Consider the following 20,308-nt stretch of genomic DNA (forward strand, 5'->3'; position numbering starts at 1 on the left):
CGCTGTCCGCCACCGAACTGGAGGATGGCGCACGCTACTAACACACTGCCACCTTACCCTTTATGGCACTCGCCCAAGAAAATTTATATATTGGTGGTCATATAATTTAAAGCAGGGAGTGGCACTTACTTATACCTACTAATAATGGAGAAGACAAAAAGAAATGTTTTTTATATATATATAAAAACCCTTACAGACCTAGGATTTTTTTTTTTAGCCAATCTATACAATTTTTCTTTGAGAGCTATTATTGTACTTAAACAATAAAATTTAAAAACAATTTTATTTGATTAAGGGGTGAATTAATCCATACTGATTGTTATGGGTATAAATTAATACTATCAAATTGTTTTCGCCAGTTATTACAGTAATTATGGTATACAATTTATGTTGTAATGACTTCTGAACTCAAATCATGATTAAACTCGGAACTCAGTGTATATTGTTTTATAATATACATTAGAAAGTTAATTCACCAAATGTTACTTTGTTTTAGCTAATTTTTGTACATTAACATTATGATGAACTTAACCATTATATTAATATCAATTGTAAAACATTCAAATATTTATGCAAGCATAATATTTACTAGAAGTTAAGAGGGTAGTATTTTTTTTCTCAACACTCATCCATTACTTTATTTACATAGCTTAAAATCTGTGTGTAATATCTAAACATGTCTTGTAAATATATTTATATACACAACATTTTTTGCTCAAAAAAAAACTCCTTAATTAAAAAACATCATCTTAATTACAGAAAATATAATATAGTTCGCATAATATATTTATATATAATAATAATAATAATAATAATAATAATAATAATAATAATCATAATAAGTAAATCGAAACATAATTTTATACTCAAGTGGTTTTAACTAAATTAGTTTTTTAAACGATTAATTTTTTTTTTTTTTTTATAATTAAAGATAATGAAAAAGAACATAAAATCATTTCTAAAATAGCTAATAACCAACTAAGATATAAAAAAATGATGAGCATAATTTACAACAATCATTTGAGAACTATGGGAAGCGAAAAAAAATTAACAAGTGAAAAAAAAACTCTTACAATGTTTAAAAGGTATAATTATCTCAGTAAACCAAATCAACTAAATTCCACAAAAAAATATATATAGAATAAAATTAAAGAAAAAATAAACATTAATGATTTATATACATTTTACTATTGCACAGCGACTACGCTCTCTTAAGTGATAAAAATTGATAATATGTTCTCCTTTTTTTTTATGACAAATGAGAAAAATGTGTCAATTTATTATTTCGAAACTAGCAAGGCCCCGATATCAGTATTAGAAAAATAAAATTACTATACCTTTAATTAAAGAATGTACACATTGTTATATAACTACTGTGGAAGTTTATTTATACATATATATTTATATTTGGATAAATATATATTTATATATAATTGGTACATTCATTATTTTCATGCGCTTAATGTTCAATTTCATCTTGATTAAATCTTTTGAATTTTTTCCCCGACTACCACTGGATTATTGCGTCTAATTTCTTGCGCTCCAAGTTCCCTGTAGTCAAACGAACAATTGTGCTTGTCAGAGTATCTATGAATGCCACAAAACAGGCCACCGCAACGGCATTCAAATCCTAAACAAAATAATAATAAGTAGACGATTTCATAATTGAATTTCAAAAAAAAAAAAAAAATTTATAATATCTTTTTCTTACCTGTAAGTCCAACTTTTTTACGACACATAGCACATCGATTTTTCTTTTTAGATTTATCTTTGTCATCTTCGTCATCTTTTCTACCATCGTCCATAAGACTACTGTCATTAGAACTACATGCAAGTCCATTGTCCAACTACAATAATATTAATACAAATTAAAATCAGTCATATAAGGAAGACAAATTGCAACAAAAATAAAAAATTGAAATTTACATCTTTCTTAGTGTCTGGCACTAAAATTGGGGTAGTAGCTACTGGTGGTATTTGCAGCACTGGTATGGTGGGTATAGCAGTCTCCATCATGGTCTGAGCAGTGACTGAAGGTGGTGATGGAGCTGTCTGTGGTGGTGCCTGTTTCTTTTTGAGCGCTTCTTTATAACACAAAGAGCACAGGCCATCTGTAGATGGGTTGCCATAGAAGCCACAGCCACCACGACAAAGTGCCTGCATCGAGTTGGATTCTCGTTCCATTGTGCAATTATTATTTTTTAATTTGATACTTAATGATAATCTGAACGGCTTTTGATCACCAACAGAAATTACCTAAACAAAATAAATAGAATGTAACTAAGTAACAAAAATTGTCAGTTTTATGAACCACTGAGCAAAAATATTGTACATATAAAAATTTGTTATATACATAAAAATGATTGTATACAAAAGTAATTCTTTACACTTTGATAAGAGTAATCAATTAACCACTATATCTTTGTACATGTAGACATCACAAATTTTATCCAAATAAAATGAATTACTAGGATTTACTTGAAGGTTAAGAACTCTCATAACAATGATAAAAAAAAATTAAAGATTAAAGATGAGGAATTTCATTTAAAAAACTCTTAAAAGCAATGAAAAATAAAACATATTGATATTTTACCCACATAAATAACAAATAAACAGTTAATGTATGCAAAACAAACCATTACCCACTCTACAATCTACTTGCTAATCAGGTTTTTTTTTTAAAACATTGAATTTCACACCGTCACATTTAAAAACTGGTTTCTAAATTAAATCTAAAAAGTTATAACAGAAATTCATAAATATATACACACACACGCGTCGTCACTATTGAAAATTATGATGCTGCAACTTCAATAAAATACGTTGAAAAAGTAATAGCTACAAAATTAATAACAGAGCCAAGTATCCAAACTTTAAAACTTTTTACACAATATTCATACATTTATAATTAATACCTTCGAAGACTTTTTGTTTTAATTAAGAGCTAGAAATTTATGTTCTCCAGTAATTGTCTTTTCACTTCTATAATAAAATTTTTGACTTGAAGTTTATTATCGGCTTCTACAAAATCGCAAATGGTATCTAGTTAAAACTAAAGGGTCAAGTTTTCGAACACAACCTTTCAAATTTGGTAAACTTTCAAAAGTACTAACATTAAAACTATCTTTTATCAGATATATTTTTACAAACACTTCAAAAATCACAGAATTGACTAAAACAATTATCTTAATAAAACCTTACTTAGTTCAAATAATATATATATTTTGCTAATTTCTGTGCTTTTATATCCACAATTTTGGGTAAATTAAAATTTTAAATGAAATTTAAAACTTTAATTTTTAGGTAAGATAATAAATTAATTCATATTAATACATATGATTAGATTCACTTGAAATATTGTTGAGCTATAAACTAGTACAAAATGGTACTTGTTAAAAACATAAAAATCTATAACTTGATATATGCCAGACAAGTCATTATTTTTTTTGTACGTTATGATTGAATAATTATTAAGAACTTAGTAAACAATGTACGATATTTTTTAATACCTAATATAAAAGCTATTATATTTAATATAATTTACAGTAACAAGGGGTTGGATTGTATAGAATTTTGATAAAAAAAATTAATAAATTACTTTCCTATACTGTACGATAGTTCATCTTATCAATAGAGAATGTTAAAGCAAGTATGATAATTGTGCAATGTTAGCTCTTCACCATGGTGCAATTAAACCAACGTTACATTTAAATTTATATTATGTTTATTTATTATTATGTTCATGTCATGTATTTATAAGATTTAGATAAACACCTTCTGTAGGAGGTTCTTTAACTTTTTAGATGGGATGCCTATTTTTGGGCGAAATTCAATTGTGGTGCTCTGCTTTCTCTGTTGGCAGACACTACTTAATATTTAATAAAATCTATTGTAATTGTATATACTCAATGTTGTTTATACAAGAATACAGTCGGGAACATACATAATTTTTCTAAAATTTGAATTTAAATTAACAAAAAAATAATTACTACTATAATTGTATTACTTTTATTTTAGTAAGGCCTGTGGTGCCTCTGAAATGGACTTGTTTGTGCCTCTAGCTAGGCACTAATACTCAGTTTGGGTATCAGTGACCTACTGGAATAATTATACAAACTAAAACGTAATTACAGAAATACGAAAATTGGAGGTCACTGATTTTGAGAAGGTCACAAGACATGTGATAAGTGTCAGAGTAAATAACTTTAAAATGATAAATCACCTTCATTAAAAACTGCTTTTATGTGAATCTGTTATTCCGAAATAGTGATATGACAAGTTAAAATCATATTTCATTAGCTATTAAGCCCATAAAATTTCCTTAAAATCCATTTTCAATAATAATGAATACTTATTTTTTACATCAAAACGTACCAAACAATAATTGCCGATTCATTAAACAAACTAAGTATGTGATTAATATAAAATAATAATAAAGAATTTAAAAAAAAAGAGTTTTTTACCTTAAACGTCACGCAATTGTTATTATAGATTGATTTATCACTGGTTGTGAAACAGACGAATAATATTGCATTATAACTCCCAAATAAATGTCACGAAAACATTGGTCTTTTTTTAATGAACATCTGAAAAAAAAATGTAATCATAAGTCAGGCATATTTTTAGAATATAAATGTATGAGGTTTTGAGAAATATTGCTTAGGTATACCCTCTGCTTTTCAATCTTCCATAATCAAGGTTATATTTTAAATCAATAAATCTAAGATATCAGATTTTTGTGTCAATAATAACATCAGGTATCTAATAATAATTACAGATGATTGGAAACTCTGAAACCTAGAATATACTTGTGGACTTCCATTAAAAATTTAATATTTTAGAGAAAAAAAAATTGAATTTAACATCCAACCAATATATTCTTAACAGGAAACAGGTGTCATAAATATAATTTTTTTAATTTGATAGTAATTATATTCTTCAAGTGTTAAAATTTCTAATTCTATGCTATTCTCAGTTTATTTAACAAGCATCAAACATTTTAATCTTTGGCTATAAATGTTTCTATACAATGTATGATAAGCTATTAAGTATTGCTACAGATGACTTAATTTCTCAAATGCTAATACACCTGTGCTTTATACCATCGATAGATAGGCACTACAATGTTATGTTAAACATATTATGTTTTTAATCTATCAGTCATTTACTTGTGTAAGCAACCCGTGTAATTAATACAAAACATTTATTTACCTTGCAAAAATGTCGTGTAATGCTATTTTTTTTTTTTTTTTTTTTAACAGGTATAAACAAAAGTTTAGCATAGTTGAGTAGAGTATTAATTAATTAAGCTAGTTTTGTAGAAATATAACATACAATTAAATTGTAACTGTTAACGACACAAAATTTTATCACTTTATTTACTATAGAGTATAGTATTAGCAATTAGTACTTACTCGTCTATATGTGCAATTAATAAGGAAGAACAGCCTATTTATTTCAATACCAAAAAACACTAATGAATCGTTATCTGTAACAAAAATAAAAGAACATAAATAACACAATAATATCTGAATACATAAAAAAAAAAAAAAATCATAATGACTGCTAAAAAAAGTAAAAATTAATTTTTCCTCTTTAGGTGATCTATTATCTATTACCTATTTCTAATTTTAATCCATTTTAATACCATGAATTTTGTTTGAATAATACAATTATTTTTATTTGAACAAAATTTGATGAATTTAAGTCAATCCTGTTAATAAACAAACGTAGTTTGGTTGAGCAGATACTAGTTATCTAGTGTTCAATGAACAATCATATCAAACTTTTTAGTTTTCTTTAAGTAGTTAACTCCCATATACATTAGATACATAAAAAAGATCATAACCTAATACAAGTTTTGATAACCTGATAACCTACCTAATAGTAAATAGACAATAGTTTAATAGATATTTTCTTCCTAACAAAAATTTAAATAAAAATTTATTTCTAAAATGTTAAGTAGCTAAAAAGAAATTTTGACGAAAAAATTCAAATATTTTCGGAAAATTAAAGGAGAATCTAGACATCATCTATCTGAACATATTAACTTATACTCGAAGACAATATTATATCAGAATTAAACTTAAAAAATCGCGACATTTATTGCTTGAAATGCCTGCACATGTCAACCACACGCTGCGCGTGTTCTTTGTTAATTTACGCCTTTTGTTAATAAATCATCGGACTGAAATAAAATGGCGAGTCTTTAACAGAAATCGAAAAGGAAAATAACTAATAGTAATAAAAACCCATTAAAGGTATAACCAATGAAATCGGCGTGCTAATTTGTATTATTAAATGACGAAATAATACGAAATACTACCTAGATAGGTAGAAACAACAACAACCCAGCGTTGGGGACTAACAACGACGTAACGATTTAACCAAAAACGGGAAAAATAAACGTTCAACTAATAACAATAAAAACGATTAATGTCGACGATGTGTTCGTAGCCCGTCGTCATAAGGTAATGGAACTTTGTATCGGTTGTGCTTAAAATAACAAAGAGACTACGAGAGATATTGCGTCGTCGTCCACTGATTAGGAGGAAGTGCAGTAGTGTAGGCGCGTTGGCTACTCGACAATACAAAAAAAAAAACATACGAGGAACACCCATGTCGGGCTGTACACTCGTAGATATCACCAACATTCTTGAAAAATCTCTGGTACGCAAAAAAAATGGAAATTATAAACGCAGTTATTCCCACGGATATTTCAGAGAAAATATTAGTCAAATTTTTGTATTGAAACGCACTAGTGTCGGGTGCGGAAGGCGACGAGTGATGAGGGGAGGGGAGGTTGATTTCCGCGGTTGTAAAACTACGGAGAATAACACCAAACGGACACGGGTATAATATACGGGTTATTTACAAAATTAAATTTAAAAAACCCAGTTTATTCGCCATGTGCACTTACGGCGTGTTCAAAAACGCAATGTGTGGTCGCGACACAATGGTTTATGGGCCGTCAAGGACGTGTGTCGCGGCGTTGGCCTCGGGCCCCACTGTCCAGGCACAATTCGTGGACGGCCCAAAGGCTATCCAGACGAGCACCTAGGTTGCTCCTACAGGAGGAAAAATAATTTTCCAATAAAAAAACACCGTGGACGGCAACTACACCTGGGCGCGACGACAAAACGACAACCGCACACAATAAAATGGCGACGGCCAATCTGTTGATCGACGGGTCCACGAAAAAAATGTCTGCCGTTCGGTACTTACATGTCTTGTTTTGTCGTACGTCCCGTTCCTTTCTGCTGCACAACGCGTCGAAAACTACACTCGTTGTTCCGTGTTTGTCATTTGCGCGACGCTCGTTTATTTCGCCTGTCGAAACGACTGTGTGAGTCTTTGGTGGTGAACGCACAGCAGAGAACAACACGGGACGGGAATGAGTATATAAAAAATAAAAAAATTGTTAATCACACTCTAGGGGCCACGCAACACTCGTCGAACTCGTCGGGCGAAATGTCGACAAATCAGAAACGCGTATCATATCACAGACGAATGCGGACCGAGCACACACAAAAGGATGACTATCCGAGCATGCGCGCACGTACAATGACTCGTCGTTTCCCGGGGTGGGAGGCGGCCGACAGTGTGACCACCGTCAGGGGGGACAAAACCAATTATCTGGCCGTCGAGCAGATGTTTTGTGACGAAATCCAGACAGCCGACCACAAAACATTAAATATTATGTATATATATATATATAGTGTGTGTGTGTGTGTGCTATGTATGTATATACTTCGCTTGCAAAAATAAACACACACCTTTTCCGTTCTCCTCCATCACACGGCTGCCCCCATACATATTAAGTACATGGTGGGGAATCCAATGAAAATAATAATAATAATAATACAACGGATCGACGCGTGTAAACTGTAAACTGTAAAGAGGACAGGAAGAGTAGCCTTGATAAGTTTTAGCACATAGTAGTGGCCTTTAAATTATACCGTGTACCACTACAGGGTTATTTCTGTTTCGCATATGTTGTAGATTTATTTCCGAAAATGCCACAACTGTCTAGTTGTTTTTCAATCAATATACCGGTTAATAATATATTTAATATACATTATAATTTATATAGTCCCTCATAATTGAAGTATGTACTTATTATATTCAAACACGAGGGAATTTATACACACGATCCCTTTACACAGTACCATTATGCATTGAGATTTGAATATAATTAATAATGTAAGTATAATAATTTTAAAACTTACTTATTTAAATCCACTAATAGTAGGGTAATCCACTAATTACCCTTGAGTCAATAAATACTTTTTTTAATACAATTTTAAGAAATTTAAAATAAAACAAATTTATAAATAATTTGGGACTATATTGAATAATGAAATATAAATATAATATTTTAAGCTAAAATGTTTGCAAAATAATAAAAAATGATAAAGTTGTAAAAATAGGTATGTTTTAGGAAAAACCCAATTATTTTTGTGATTGAATTTCTCGTTACTAATGTAAGATACACTTCAACAAAAACATTATCACCAAGAAAAAAAATACCCTAATTGGAAAAGTTGTGATATAAATTTAGGGGCCGAGTAATAAAAGTTATTTTTGTATTAAATAAGTAATAACGTTATTTATTTATGTAGAGCCGAAATAGTTTCACTTATTTTGGCTACCAGTGGCACCGAAGTAGGGAGGGGGGAGTTGCCCCAGAGTAAAATTTAAGAGGGCAAACATAATATTTACAAAAAATAATTTATTTTAATTTGTTTGTTTTGCATTTATTATATTGTAATATGCTTTTTAAGGTGCTAAAAAATATATTACTCTACTACTACCCTATAGGAGGTATATGTTTGCCCCAACCCTCAATGTAAAAACTTGATTCTGCGCCTCTGTTGGAGGTTATTTTAATATTTTTTACTTTATTATTTTCTAAGAGTTGGGTAGTTTTTTCATAGGATACATGTACGAGTCAACGTCAATTATATATGTTCATTGTTCTATACATTTCATTTATACCGCATCAATGTAAGAAAATATTAACCTTTGGCCGCTAAGCTTAATTAAATTATTTCGGTTCTACATAAATAATGTTATTTACAAAAGTGTAATTATGTGTGTATTACTTAGCCCCTCAATAATTAATAGTACGACTTTTCTAATTATATGTATTTATTTGAGAGGCAAGTTCGTAAGAAAACATATGGACCAGTGTTTCAAAATGCGGAACAAAAATGGGAAAAAAAGAACTTACGGCCAACTACACCAACTGTATTAAGGAGACATTTTGGACCAATTCATCAGAGGGACAAAGATAGAATGGGCGGGTCATGTATGGCGGGCCAATGGAAGTATGTAAAAAGAAGCATTGGCAGATATGTCATGGGATGAGGCACCAAGGGAAAAACCGTGAACAAGATAGGACATAATCGGGAATTTACTAGAAGAAATTGGAGCGGTCGGAGAGTTAAGTTGGCCTATAATATAAAATCTATAACAATAAAATCAATAATTCATAGATTTCAAAAAAAAATATTCAAGATCCAAACCAATTTTAATTTCTTAGTTTAACAAAGGGCAAACAATAGGCAACACTTGATCTATGAACTAGGAACCGTTTAAGTATACCAACTAGTTTATAGAAAGGACGGTGTCACGTGTAATAGAGATAGAATAAGGAATATCACCAATTCTAAATTCATTCAATGCATGATCAAATAAATGAGACAAAGCAATTGTTTCGTTAAAATATTTAAAACAAAAACAAATTTTCATCCATAATTATTTTTTTTTGCGACTCGACAAAACCTGATATTCTTGTGTAGATATTGTAATAAGTGTATATTAAAATTAAATAATATTCGAAATAAAAAACACGTAACTCGTTGTGTATTGTGTGTAATATTATTATTTTATAGTACAAACACACAGTGGACGCGTGTATGTGGAGATCATCAAACCATAATAATTATGATTTATTATTTAATAGTAGTAAAGCATGAACTTTTAACATTCTTATCTAATATTAAATAATAATCAATGAAACAACCATTTATTAAACGAAAAAAAATTCTTCAGGTAAACTTCTGCACGTTTTCAAAAAATAAACGACTTAAGGTAAACGCAACAATAATTAAAATATTATAAATCTCAAAAAAAAATCGTTCAATCAGTATACAAACAATAGTAAACACGTTTTAAGAACGCGTGTATTATTATTTATTGCATAGAGACAATAGCTGTTGTTGGTTGTGTACGGCATTTTATTGTAGATATTGATTAAGTATTTGTGCTTTGTAACACAACTCTACATGCACACATTATGCCCATCATTTAGCATACAAAAGAAAAACCAAGGATTTGCGTTCAGTGTACACCACTATTACATTGTTCATCCGAAAATGGCAATTTTTCTTTTAATCCAATACACAACAATTCACGTGTATCAGCAGTTCTTCAGGTATTTATATAATTATATATATTTAGACATTCAGATATTATTATGTATAATTATATTTTTGTGTAAGACTTCTTTTTATATTATTACTATAATAGTATTATGTTAGTGCGTCGTCGTCGTTCCACCGCTCTGCTGATCTATGACGTCACTGTTGGCTTTATTATAAACGCAGTATAACTTAAGACGTGTATAAAAAGCATGTATACAGTATAGTCTGTCTGCGTGTACAAAGGGCAAAAGCAAATAACATATTTCTTTTTTTTTAAACCTCAGACGTGTTCCAAATGTGCGCATAACATTGTTTTAAAAATAAAAACAAACGCTGTTGTAAATTACTTTTCTTTTATTACTATTTTAATTTTATTTATACTAATATATCATTCTATAAGCGTTATCAGCGAACAACCTAAAATAAATTACACGCGCAGAATGAAATTATCGAATTCAAATTTCGTTTTAATTTTCTCGGTTAGCGTGATTCAATATTCATAATATGTGATAATCAAAATTTAAAGTACCACATAACACGATTAAATTAGTGGCTGTACATTGCAACAACCCTTTAGCTCATTAGTAATAGGCAATAGCAGATTAACCTAAGCTAGAGTAGGCGCCTTATAATAGCTATCCTAAATCCTGTGCCACCTCTCCATAAACATACGATGTAGTTCTGTATACTTGTAAGTTGTATGGAATAGAGTTAAGTGTAGAATTCTTTAATACATTAATACAGTTCTTATCAGACAGCGAACTGGTAAGGTTAGGGACTGGGGAGATTGTAGTTGGGCGCACTCGCCTCGCGGTCGCTCCATTCCGTGTCGGTTTTTTTTGCGCGAGTCAAGGTGAGAGTGTAGAGCTACTAGCTAGCATTATATAAATACATTTTATCCTTATTTCCTTTTATTTATAAGAATATATAAGTACTATAATAAATAATTTTAAACAAAAATGTCGGAAGGGTGTTCTAAATGCTTTGATTCTACAATAAATTAACTATCTAATGTGTTAAAGTGTTCTGTTTGCGCGAATCGTTATCATAATGTGTGCGTTGGAATCCGTGACGATAATTTTGCTTAACTATCTAATAATACCAAAGCAGAATGGTCATGCCAAAATTGTTAAGATTCAACTAAAAAGCCGAAAACCACTTCTGAAAAATCAAACAACGCACTGGAAGAGCTAGTTAAAACAGTTAATTTCATGAGCACGCAATTTGATGAATTTATTAAAATGCAAAATGACATACTAGAAGAAATAAAAAACTAAGAGAGAAAACATAAAACTTAAAGAAGAAAATTACCTTAAATATGGAGGTAAAACAATTAATCATTAAAGTAGATAGCTTTGAGCAGCAACTTTTTAAAAGTTTAATTGAAATTTCTGGTATACCAGTCAATAAAAATGAAAATTGCATTGATATTAATAAAGTCAGTTTAAGGCTTGGAGAACGAATTACTGTTGATCATGTTTTCAGATTAAATATTCCAAAAAAAATTATAAATAAAATCGTGACAAAATTAAAAGATAATAATATAAAAAAATCCACCATTAAAAGTTGGAAATCAAAAAGAAACTTGTGCGTCAATGATATATACTCTGATTTCAATAAAGATAATAAAGTTTACATAAACAAATGTCTAACTAAATCAAGGACACAATTGTTTGGGAAAGCATAATCAGCTGCAAAACATAATGGCTTTAAATAATATGTTTGTGTGAATGATCGTGATATACTAGCCAGAAAAGAGGAAGCGAAACATTACACATCACAGTTTAACCTTTAAATTAAGATTTTATAAAAAATTGCCTATACTTTACTCCTTAAAAATGGGTGGTGCGACGCCCAGTTTGACAGTTAACATTAGAGTACCTCAAGGATTCGTTCCAAGTCATATTATGTAATACTCTCTAAGGGAAAATCAGAAATAGAAATGTGCTATTTCTGTTAGTTTTAACTTTTATACACATTTTATTTTATGACATGGCTATATTTAAAAATATATTATTTTTTAGGTGAAAATATTAAATAATTACATTTTTTTCGTTTTGTAAAAATGCTAATTTTTTAATTTCCATTACTAAAGTATATTGGTAAATAATTAATAAATATTAATATAGTCAGTACAGTGTAATGTACATTTTTTTATTGACATAACTACATAACAATTACATAGTAACAGTTACTAATTATTTATTTTATTTTGTAAGCTCTATAATTGTCCAGCCATTAAAGCCTGTTAAAAAAAATAAACAATAACTCATTGTAACAAAGTAAATACTAAATATTATTTATATTTTGATTTAGTATGAAAAATAAAGTTTTAGTACTTTTGACACTGTAAACCTATTAAAAAATATGATACTACTTGTGCAATATTTTAATGATATATTCAGTCGGAAAGAGTAAAAAAAAACTAAAATAGGTATTGCTGGGCCTCACACAAAAAAAAATGTTCCACAAGCCACTGTTATGTATTATTTATGTAGCTGATCTAATTCAGTTGAACATCATTAAGGGAAAAATTATATCATATGCCGACGATACAACAATAGTCATTACTTATTAACAGTTTGTCCTTTGAAAACGTAGATAAAGCCCTTACTATAGTCTATAACAGTAATACAACAGTAAATCAGTAGGTAGTTAAAAAAACATGGAAAAAAACTCATTTTATTACTTTTGCACTCGACAAAAGAATTCTACCTGATAAAAACGATATAATAAATAATAATACATACTATTAATTGTTATAACACTACACAATGCTGCTGCCCTACAATCAAAAAGATTTATAGTACAAATTACTTAGGTGTGACGATCGATCAGCATCTTAGATGGAATACACATATAAACAAGTTGACTCCGCAAATTATCGCATTTTTTAAAAATAAAATATTTTTTTTTCAATCAAAACGCTGAGAACAGTTTATTATGTTATGGCTCCAGGCTCAATCGCCATTAGAATACGGTATTGTAGCATGGGGCATGGCATATTGGCCGTGGGGTAGAGCGTGCTAATTGCAATACTATAATCAACAACTTGCTGGTAGTGAAAACATCAATTATTAGGATTATACTGGGAAAGTCGGCTCGTTACCCTTCAGCCCTTGTGTTCGCTAATTCTAAGTTTCTTGATATAAAATACTAATTATTGAAAAATTGTTAACTTATATGTACAAACAACAGTCAATTAATGAGACTCAACATCGTTACTCTAGGGGCAAAATCAGTGAAACATTAATTTATGCCATACTTATAAAGCTCGAAAATGTTTTAGTTATATAGCTTTTATATCACTAAACTTCCATTTGACTACCACTCATGTACCTATTATTACGTTTTAACAAATTTTTTAATTCTGTCTGATACATAGGTGTTCAAGGGATTATTTATTACAACAACTGATTTATTTTATAGTTATTTATCATTCATTTAATTAAATTTTAATTGTATTATAATAGTAAGCGAAAATTCTATTCTTATAAATTTCATTGCTTATGTTATTAGCAATATTTTGTCTCGTATTCTTTTATTTAATTATCATTCTTTATTCATATGTATAAGAACTGGTGCGCTGCCGGCCAAGGGTTTACCTTATAGGCACTAAGCAATAGTGCAAATATAATATAAAAATATTGCAAATTATTAAATTATGTTGTTACATTTGCTGTTTAAAAAAAAAAAAACGTGTAACTCTATTCGGAATAAGAACAGTTCGGGTTGCGCATGGGCGTGGCTTTGTTCCGAATCATTGGCTTGCGCGCCTCGACTTGGTGGGAGAAACCTCTCACCCGCCGACGAAAATCGGACTGTTTATACTCTGAATAGAGTATAGGTACAGACTTATAAAAATTTATTTTTACATATGCCACGCATTTTTACATTTCATTTCTCAATATAGCTAAATTAAAGATTATATATATATATATATATATATATATATATATATTTCTTCTGTACGTGTGTAAGTATGCAAACTCCTAAACGGCTGGACAGATTTTTATGAAATTTTGTTTGCGCGATTAAGTTAATTCGAGAAAGATTTAGATTCACAATTTGATCCGATAGAACAAGTTTTTAATTTTTAATTAATTAAAATGATTATTTATGGTTATCGATAGTATCAATAGTTATATCTCTATGGTTTTCCATACCACAGGGATACAGTGATCCAATCAGCTGATTGTGTGTCTACTCTAATACACGGGCAACGCCGGGTCGGGACAGCTTGTATATAAATAAATAAATAAATATATATATATAAAAACATTTTCAACAACATTAACCTTTACTTTTTGCAATTCAATTATTAACAACTTAACAAACAATAGGTTAATTTTTTTAATTAAAATTATGACTTGTTTTCACTATGGGCAATGATCAAGCTTAATAATATTTGAAACAAAAAGTATTTTACAGTAATTTATTAACAATAAAATTGTTCAACAAAACTTTAAATTATTTTTAAAGCTGGAAACCAGTAAGTATTCTCAGAAATGAAAATAAAAGTTTTATAATACTGTAACATAGCAAAAAAAACATGATTATTACAATTGTGTGACCAAAGAATTGCATAAATTTGAAAATGTATAAAACAAAAATCAATAACATAATTTAATAATAGGCTAAAGTGTATCTATACAAATTACAACATTTCAAAATATATTTCCTGTTGTACAGTGTTTTTAGAGCAGTCAAATAATAGTATTCTCCTTTGCAAATCAAATGCAAAGAACATATTATATATATTTTACATAAAAAATCTAATTATTATTAAATACATTTTTTTAATATTTATTAGGTCTCACATATGCTGGACGGTTTATTTTTCGAAACTAAAGGCCTAGCCCATTCAACAAACTCATCAATCAAGACTGGCCAAGCTCCTTCCTGATCATAGTCTAGCATTTCATCATCAATAACACAAGAAAATTCTAATAAAAGATTCCATGTATCCCGAGGTATTGATTTATTGTGATGTTCCTGTAAAATTAATAAAATAAAAAGAATTAATGTTTGTAAAGGTGAACATTTTGTGAAAAGTGTAAAATTAACAGTTTATCTCTTTGGAACCACTGCATCAATTTTCATGTTCTTGGTGGCAAATGAAATCTTAACTAATTGCTATAGGCTATTTGTTAGATGATTTTATGCAATTTTGGTCACCATACAAGATCAAGTCATTATATAGTAGAGCTACCGATTATACGTGTAAGTAAATACACGTGTAGTTCGAATTGACGTGTACACGTGTACCTGCAACTACACGTATTCTTACAACTGTAAGTTTTAATAAGACCTCTAATTTTACGTGATACTATTCTTTAATTAATGGTTGTTACTAAGATAAAGTATTATAGCCATTGGGTCAAGTTAGTTGAATCTCGGGTCCTACACGTGTATTAAATAGACAAACTTCTACAAGTCAGTTCAAACTACACGAACCTTGTTCTACACGTGTATTTAAAATACACATGTAGAATCGTCGGCTCTATTATATAGTATTACTAGATTTGCATGTTCAAAAAATAAAATATAGATTTACTGTGCTTTAAAAGTACACAAAACTAATACAAATTAATAATGACTTATTATGATCTTGTTTGTTGACCAATTCTATTAAAACAGAAAAATGGCCTTTTAGGGTATGATATTAAAGAGCATTTATATTATTTATTTTACTGCTTCAACTACGATGGTCAATAGCGTGTTCTTCTTACGATGAGATTGTATTTTTTCGATTAATTTGGGTTTTGAAATGGCTGTAAACTTAGTATAAGTTAGAAGCATAGTTAGAGTTGAAAGTCCCACCAGGTGGTCACCCATTTGAGAACTAGCAACACTGGTAGAAGCTCAACTGCAGCATTAAACTACCACATCATCAATATATTGCTTTTTAGTTAACTTAATTTTTGGTACATTTTATTAATAAACTATAATCCTAAATATGCAGAAATTGTAATTTTACTCACTCTTAAAAACTGGCACCATAAATCAAGGAACCTGAATCTACCAACAAAAATGATATTCCAGTAAGTGATAGCCATGTCAAGATCAAGACCTTTTTGGCCTATATTTTTAGCATAGTTGAAAGTAAAATAGTAAAAATCTTTAAATTTCATTGCATCTGAAAATTCTCTTTCTAGGGTTGGTAACCTAATTCTAAGTTTTTCTATGGAATCTGACCTAAAAAAAAATAAAAAAATAAAAATAATAATAATATAACACATGTTTTATTATTAATCACTAGGTACTAATTAAAAACTAATATTATAGCCCCTAGCTTCAGTTTTTCAGGCAGAAGTAGGGGTATAATGTATACCCGTGCTAGACCTTTTACCATGACTTTAAAATGTATTTAATAAGATAAATCAATTTGTCTATCTATTGATATATTAATTAAAAACGTAGGATGTCATTTAAAAATCAAGACAGTAGGGATATATAATTTGTTAATAAGATTTTTTTATTCCAGTTACTGTTAAAAATTAAGATTTATTCAGGAAATATGAATAAAAAGTTATATAATTATTATAAAAAAAAACAAGCAGAGTAAAGAACATAAATAATCATCGTACATTAAAATAAAGGTTAGAATATGTATCATTAGATAACCATACAATTAAAATGTTTTAAGTAGCAAGTTTAGTCTCATAATAAAATATTAAAAAGTACACTTCACAAAAAAAAAAAAAATTACTAGTAGCATATACAGGTTGATTTTTTTATCATAAGGCACTCGATATATCTCATAGAGTATAATAAAAAATTTAAATGTTTTTTTTTCAAATTATTTTTATACAAGGTGATCTCAATTTTTCACAATTTTTTTTTGTATTTACCCTCTTCTTAACTTAGTTTTATTGACAGCAACATTTTAATTTTGAAATGTAACTTTTTAAATTTAGAATAATGTACTAACAATTTTGACTGGTCGATAATCAGTTTCAAATAACTATTTTTGAAGTTTCAAGCTAAGGGCAGTAGGAAAGTTGGAGTGTAGTATTATTTTTATCTGCACGCATTTACCAACCACACTTACTCTCCCATCTTAACTTTTAAACTCTTATAACTTTAAAAATAGTTGTCCAAAACTGGTCATCAACTAGTAAAACTGTTTAGTACATTATTCTAAATTAAAAAAGTTAATAAAATTTATGCGTTACCATTTAAGTTTCAAAAGTTGCTATAAAAAAACCAAGTTGGGAGGGTAGTGGGTAAATGCAAAAATAATTGAGATCATATTGTATAAAAACATGCAAAAAAAAAAAAATTAAAATTTCTTATTAAACCCTGAGATATTTGAGTGGCCAACGATTAAAAAAAAATCACCCTGTATACGCCTATTTTGGTAGCAATGCTTATCATAAGCAAATGTATTATTTTAATGGTGAAGGGTAATTTATAGTATTTTATTATTAACCACAAGTTTTCTTCAGGTTTTCTTTCTAAAATTTAGTCAAACAATTATGTGGTTTTACTATACTTGGAAGGATAAGCTACATTAAATTTTACAGTGACATGCTATAATTTTTGCACAATGTGTAAGATATTTAAATATAAATTACCCCATTTTAATCATGCCATTAATGAACTCCTGTTTAGTAAATTCACATTGAGCAGCTGCTTGACATTTCCAAGCAATTATAAGTACTAAGATAGAATCTGGAGGCAATTTAAGTTCATCTAGTAAACGCATAACACCTTCAACATTAATTTTGTTTGGTTCGGCTGGATCTAGTATAGATAAAAAGTAAATGTTTTAAAAGAACAATAATAATTATAATAACAAATACAATTTAGTATATTAATTGTATATGTAAATATATTTTATACAAATTTTATTTCTATAACTTTTAAGAAGAAATATGGTCATTGGTTAAATTTTATAAAGATAAGCCATACGATTATTAAAAATGGCAGTAGCATATATATATATATATGATGTAAATTTATGAAGAAGGTTACCAGTATAGTTATATTTACCACTCGTATACAAGTTTACTACTACTACTACATTTAACAATAGATTGGCTATCTAGAAATTATAAAATCAAGTATATGGTATATATCTTGTTAAAAAAAGTTATAGATCAATAATAAAAAATTAACAAACATTTGTGTTTGTTTAAATAGCAAGATCGTACCACGATATCTATTGTACATAGCCTCCAGTTTCCTTTTGTCAACTGAAGAGCCTATTTGAGTGCTAATTTTAACAGTATCATATTCTAATGGATTTTGAAAAAAATTATCTGACGCTTGTTCCAGTTTCCAATCATTCTTGGCCAAGCAGAAAATAGCAACATTTTCTGGAGCTTGTGTGAAAATCATAAACTTTTTCACTTTATCCCTCTGAGAAGATTTCAATTTATTCTGAAAAAAATGCATATGAAAAAAAAAGAAATGTTATTCATAGAATAGAATAATAGAAAATAATACTTCATTTGAAAGTACATTTGACATTATTAAAATTTCTAGATACTTACACTACAAATTTCTATTGAAATAAATATAGTTTAATAAATTAAAAGTAAGGATATTTATCAGATGCCTTATTAGTACACGCTTATAGTTGCTGCTAAGGTCACTCACCATTTCGAAATTATTTTAATTTTGATGTTAAAATATTTTGCAACGCAGAGGTAATGATAACACAATATTCTGATCCAATATCTTTAGTACACCTTTATGCATGACTGATACGAATAAAATTAAAAAAATTGAACTATTACTGTTTTAATTACATTGATTTGTTTTTACAAATATTAATTTTTCTTGTTGAAGAAACAACTACAAACCAAGAAACAATAGGAATAAAAAAACAACAAAAACAAGGAATAGTATAAGTATACAGTGTATACTAGAGGATATTTATTAACATTCGTGATAAAGAATCAAAGCAATTTTGTAGTGATAATGTTCTAGTAGAACTTTATAACCAGTGTAGACGTGTTAATAATAAAATATTATTAACATTTAAAACTAAACTGATAAAATATGCGTGTAATTGTGTAATTGAAAATTAAATAATAAATGAATAAATTACAACACTAATTCAAATAATAATTATTAATATAATTAATTTTGTAAATTAATATATTATATTACTTAAATTGTATAGTCTTTGTTTTAAAATTACCACAATTATTGTTGTAATCAATGGTTGAAGGAAGACGAGTGGACACTGAACTGGAGTCTGGACCATAGATTGACGCGACCATAACTAACCACCCAGTCGAGTCTTTGGTTAAAATTACTATATACATTTTAAAACATTTTGATTAACAAAGTTATAGCTATTAAATTTTTTTTATATTTTTAACTACGACTCGGAAAATGGAGTAACTAATAACTATACCTATAGTCTATAGTTAATTATAAATAATACAATTATTATTAAATTAGATTACCTATTGTATAATTTTTTAATCGCCAAAATAAATGTTATATTTATAACTATGAATTGATGACAGTTTCTTTTTGATTGTCTAATGAATTATAAATTCTCCCATTATTATTTAGAAAAATATTTTTATTTTTAATACATATTCATAATATTTATATAAATATGCAAATATATATAAAATAACGTACGTAGGTACATTAATGTACAAAATATATACTATTTGTGCAGCTTACCTTGAATTATACTAACAATAAAAACGAAAAATTGTAATAACTAATTAGAAGTCTGAAGTATCTCATCAGCGTTAAGCGATCCCGTGTCCAAATTTCAACACTAAGCTGATCACTAAGATGAATTTGGCCAAAGATTTTTTAACTACCTATATTTGTCCTTAAAAATCATAACAGTGTAACCACTGAATGAAATATATAAATGTTTGAAATCTCCATGATATTAACCT

General features: G+C 28.5%; 2 protein-coding genes and 1 long non-coding RNA gene across 6 annotated transcripts; 1 reads left to right on the forward strand and 2 right to left on the reverse strand.

Moving 5' to 3' along the window:
- Nucleotides 1-938: 938 nt before the first annotated feature.
- LOC126833567 (AN1-type zinc finger protein 6) lies at nt 939-7,485 on the reverse strand. 2 transcript variants are annotated; one of them, XM_050564985.1, is made up of 6 exons: nt 7,225-7,485; nt 5,415-5,488; nt 4,464-4,586; nt 1,927-2,256; nt 1,712-1,847; nt 939-1,630 (listed from the first exon to the last, which is right to left on the reverse strand). In XM_050564985.1, exons 4-6 carry the CDS (start codon nt 2,182-2,184, stop codon nt 1,482-1,484), a joined length of 543 nt encoding a protein of 180 aa, XP_050420942.1. In that variant the 5' UTR covers nt 2,185-2,256; nt 4,464-4,586; nt 5,415-5,488; nt 7,225-7,485; the 3' UTR covers nt 939-1,481. The 2 variants fall into 2 exon arrangements, with proteins under 2 accessions (XP_050420942.1, XP_050420943.1); XM_050564986.1 differs by lacking the exon at nt 7,225-7,485 and adding an exon at nt 6,920-7,056.
- Nucleotides 7,486-9,816: 2,331 nt separating this feature from the next.
- Nucleotides 9,817-15,470, forward strand: LOC126833265 (uncharacterized). The gene is made up of 3 exons (XR_007684922.1): nt 9,817-10,095; nt 10,316-10,438; nt 15,241-15,470. It is a non-coding gene; the product is annotated as an uncharacterized LOC126833265 (long non-coding RNA).
- LOC126833264 (DCN1-like protein 1) lies at nt 15,018-20,196 on the reverse strand. 3 transcript variants are annotated; one of them, XM_050564494.1, is made up of 6 exons: nt 20,082-20,196; nt 19,582-19,698; nt 18,587-18,815; nt 18,008-18,176; nt 16,412-16,625; nt 15,018-15,422 (listed from the first exon to the last, which is right to left on the reverse strand). In XM_050564494.1, exons 2-6 carry the CDS (start codon nt 19,645-19,647, stop codon nt 15,237-15,239), a joined length of 864 nt encoding a protein of 287 aa, XP_050420451.1. In that variant the 5' UTR covers nt 19,648-19,698; nt 20,082-20,196; the 3' UTR covers nt 15,018-15,236. The 3 variants fall into 3 exon arrangements, with proteins under 3 accessions (XP_050420451.1, XP_050420452.1, XP_050420453.1); XM_050564495.1 differs by lacking the exons at nt 19,582-19,698; nt 20,082-20,196 and adding an exon at nt 19,035-19,267; XM_050564496.1 differs by lacking the exons at nt 19,582-19,698; nt 20,082-20,196 and adding an exon at nt 18,929-19,267.
- Between the last annotated feature and the right edge of the window lie 112 nt (nt 20,197-20,308).

Source organism: Adelges cooleyi, unplaced genomic scaffold (assembly GCF_023614345.1).
Source record: "Adelges cooleyi isolate 19-005CV unplaced genomic scaffold, UGA_ACOO_1.1 ACOO_flye_CR_arks_rails_tigmint_CR_PRNA_2, whole genome shotgun sequence".
NCBI lineage: Eukaryota > Metazoa > Arthropoda > Insecta > Hemiptera > Adelgidae > Adelges > Adelges cooleyi.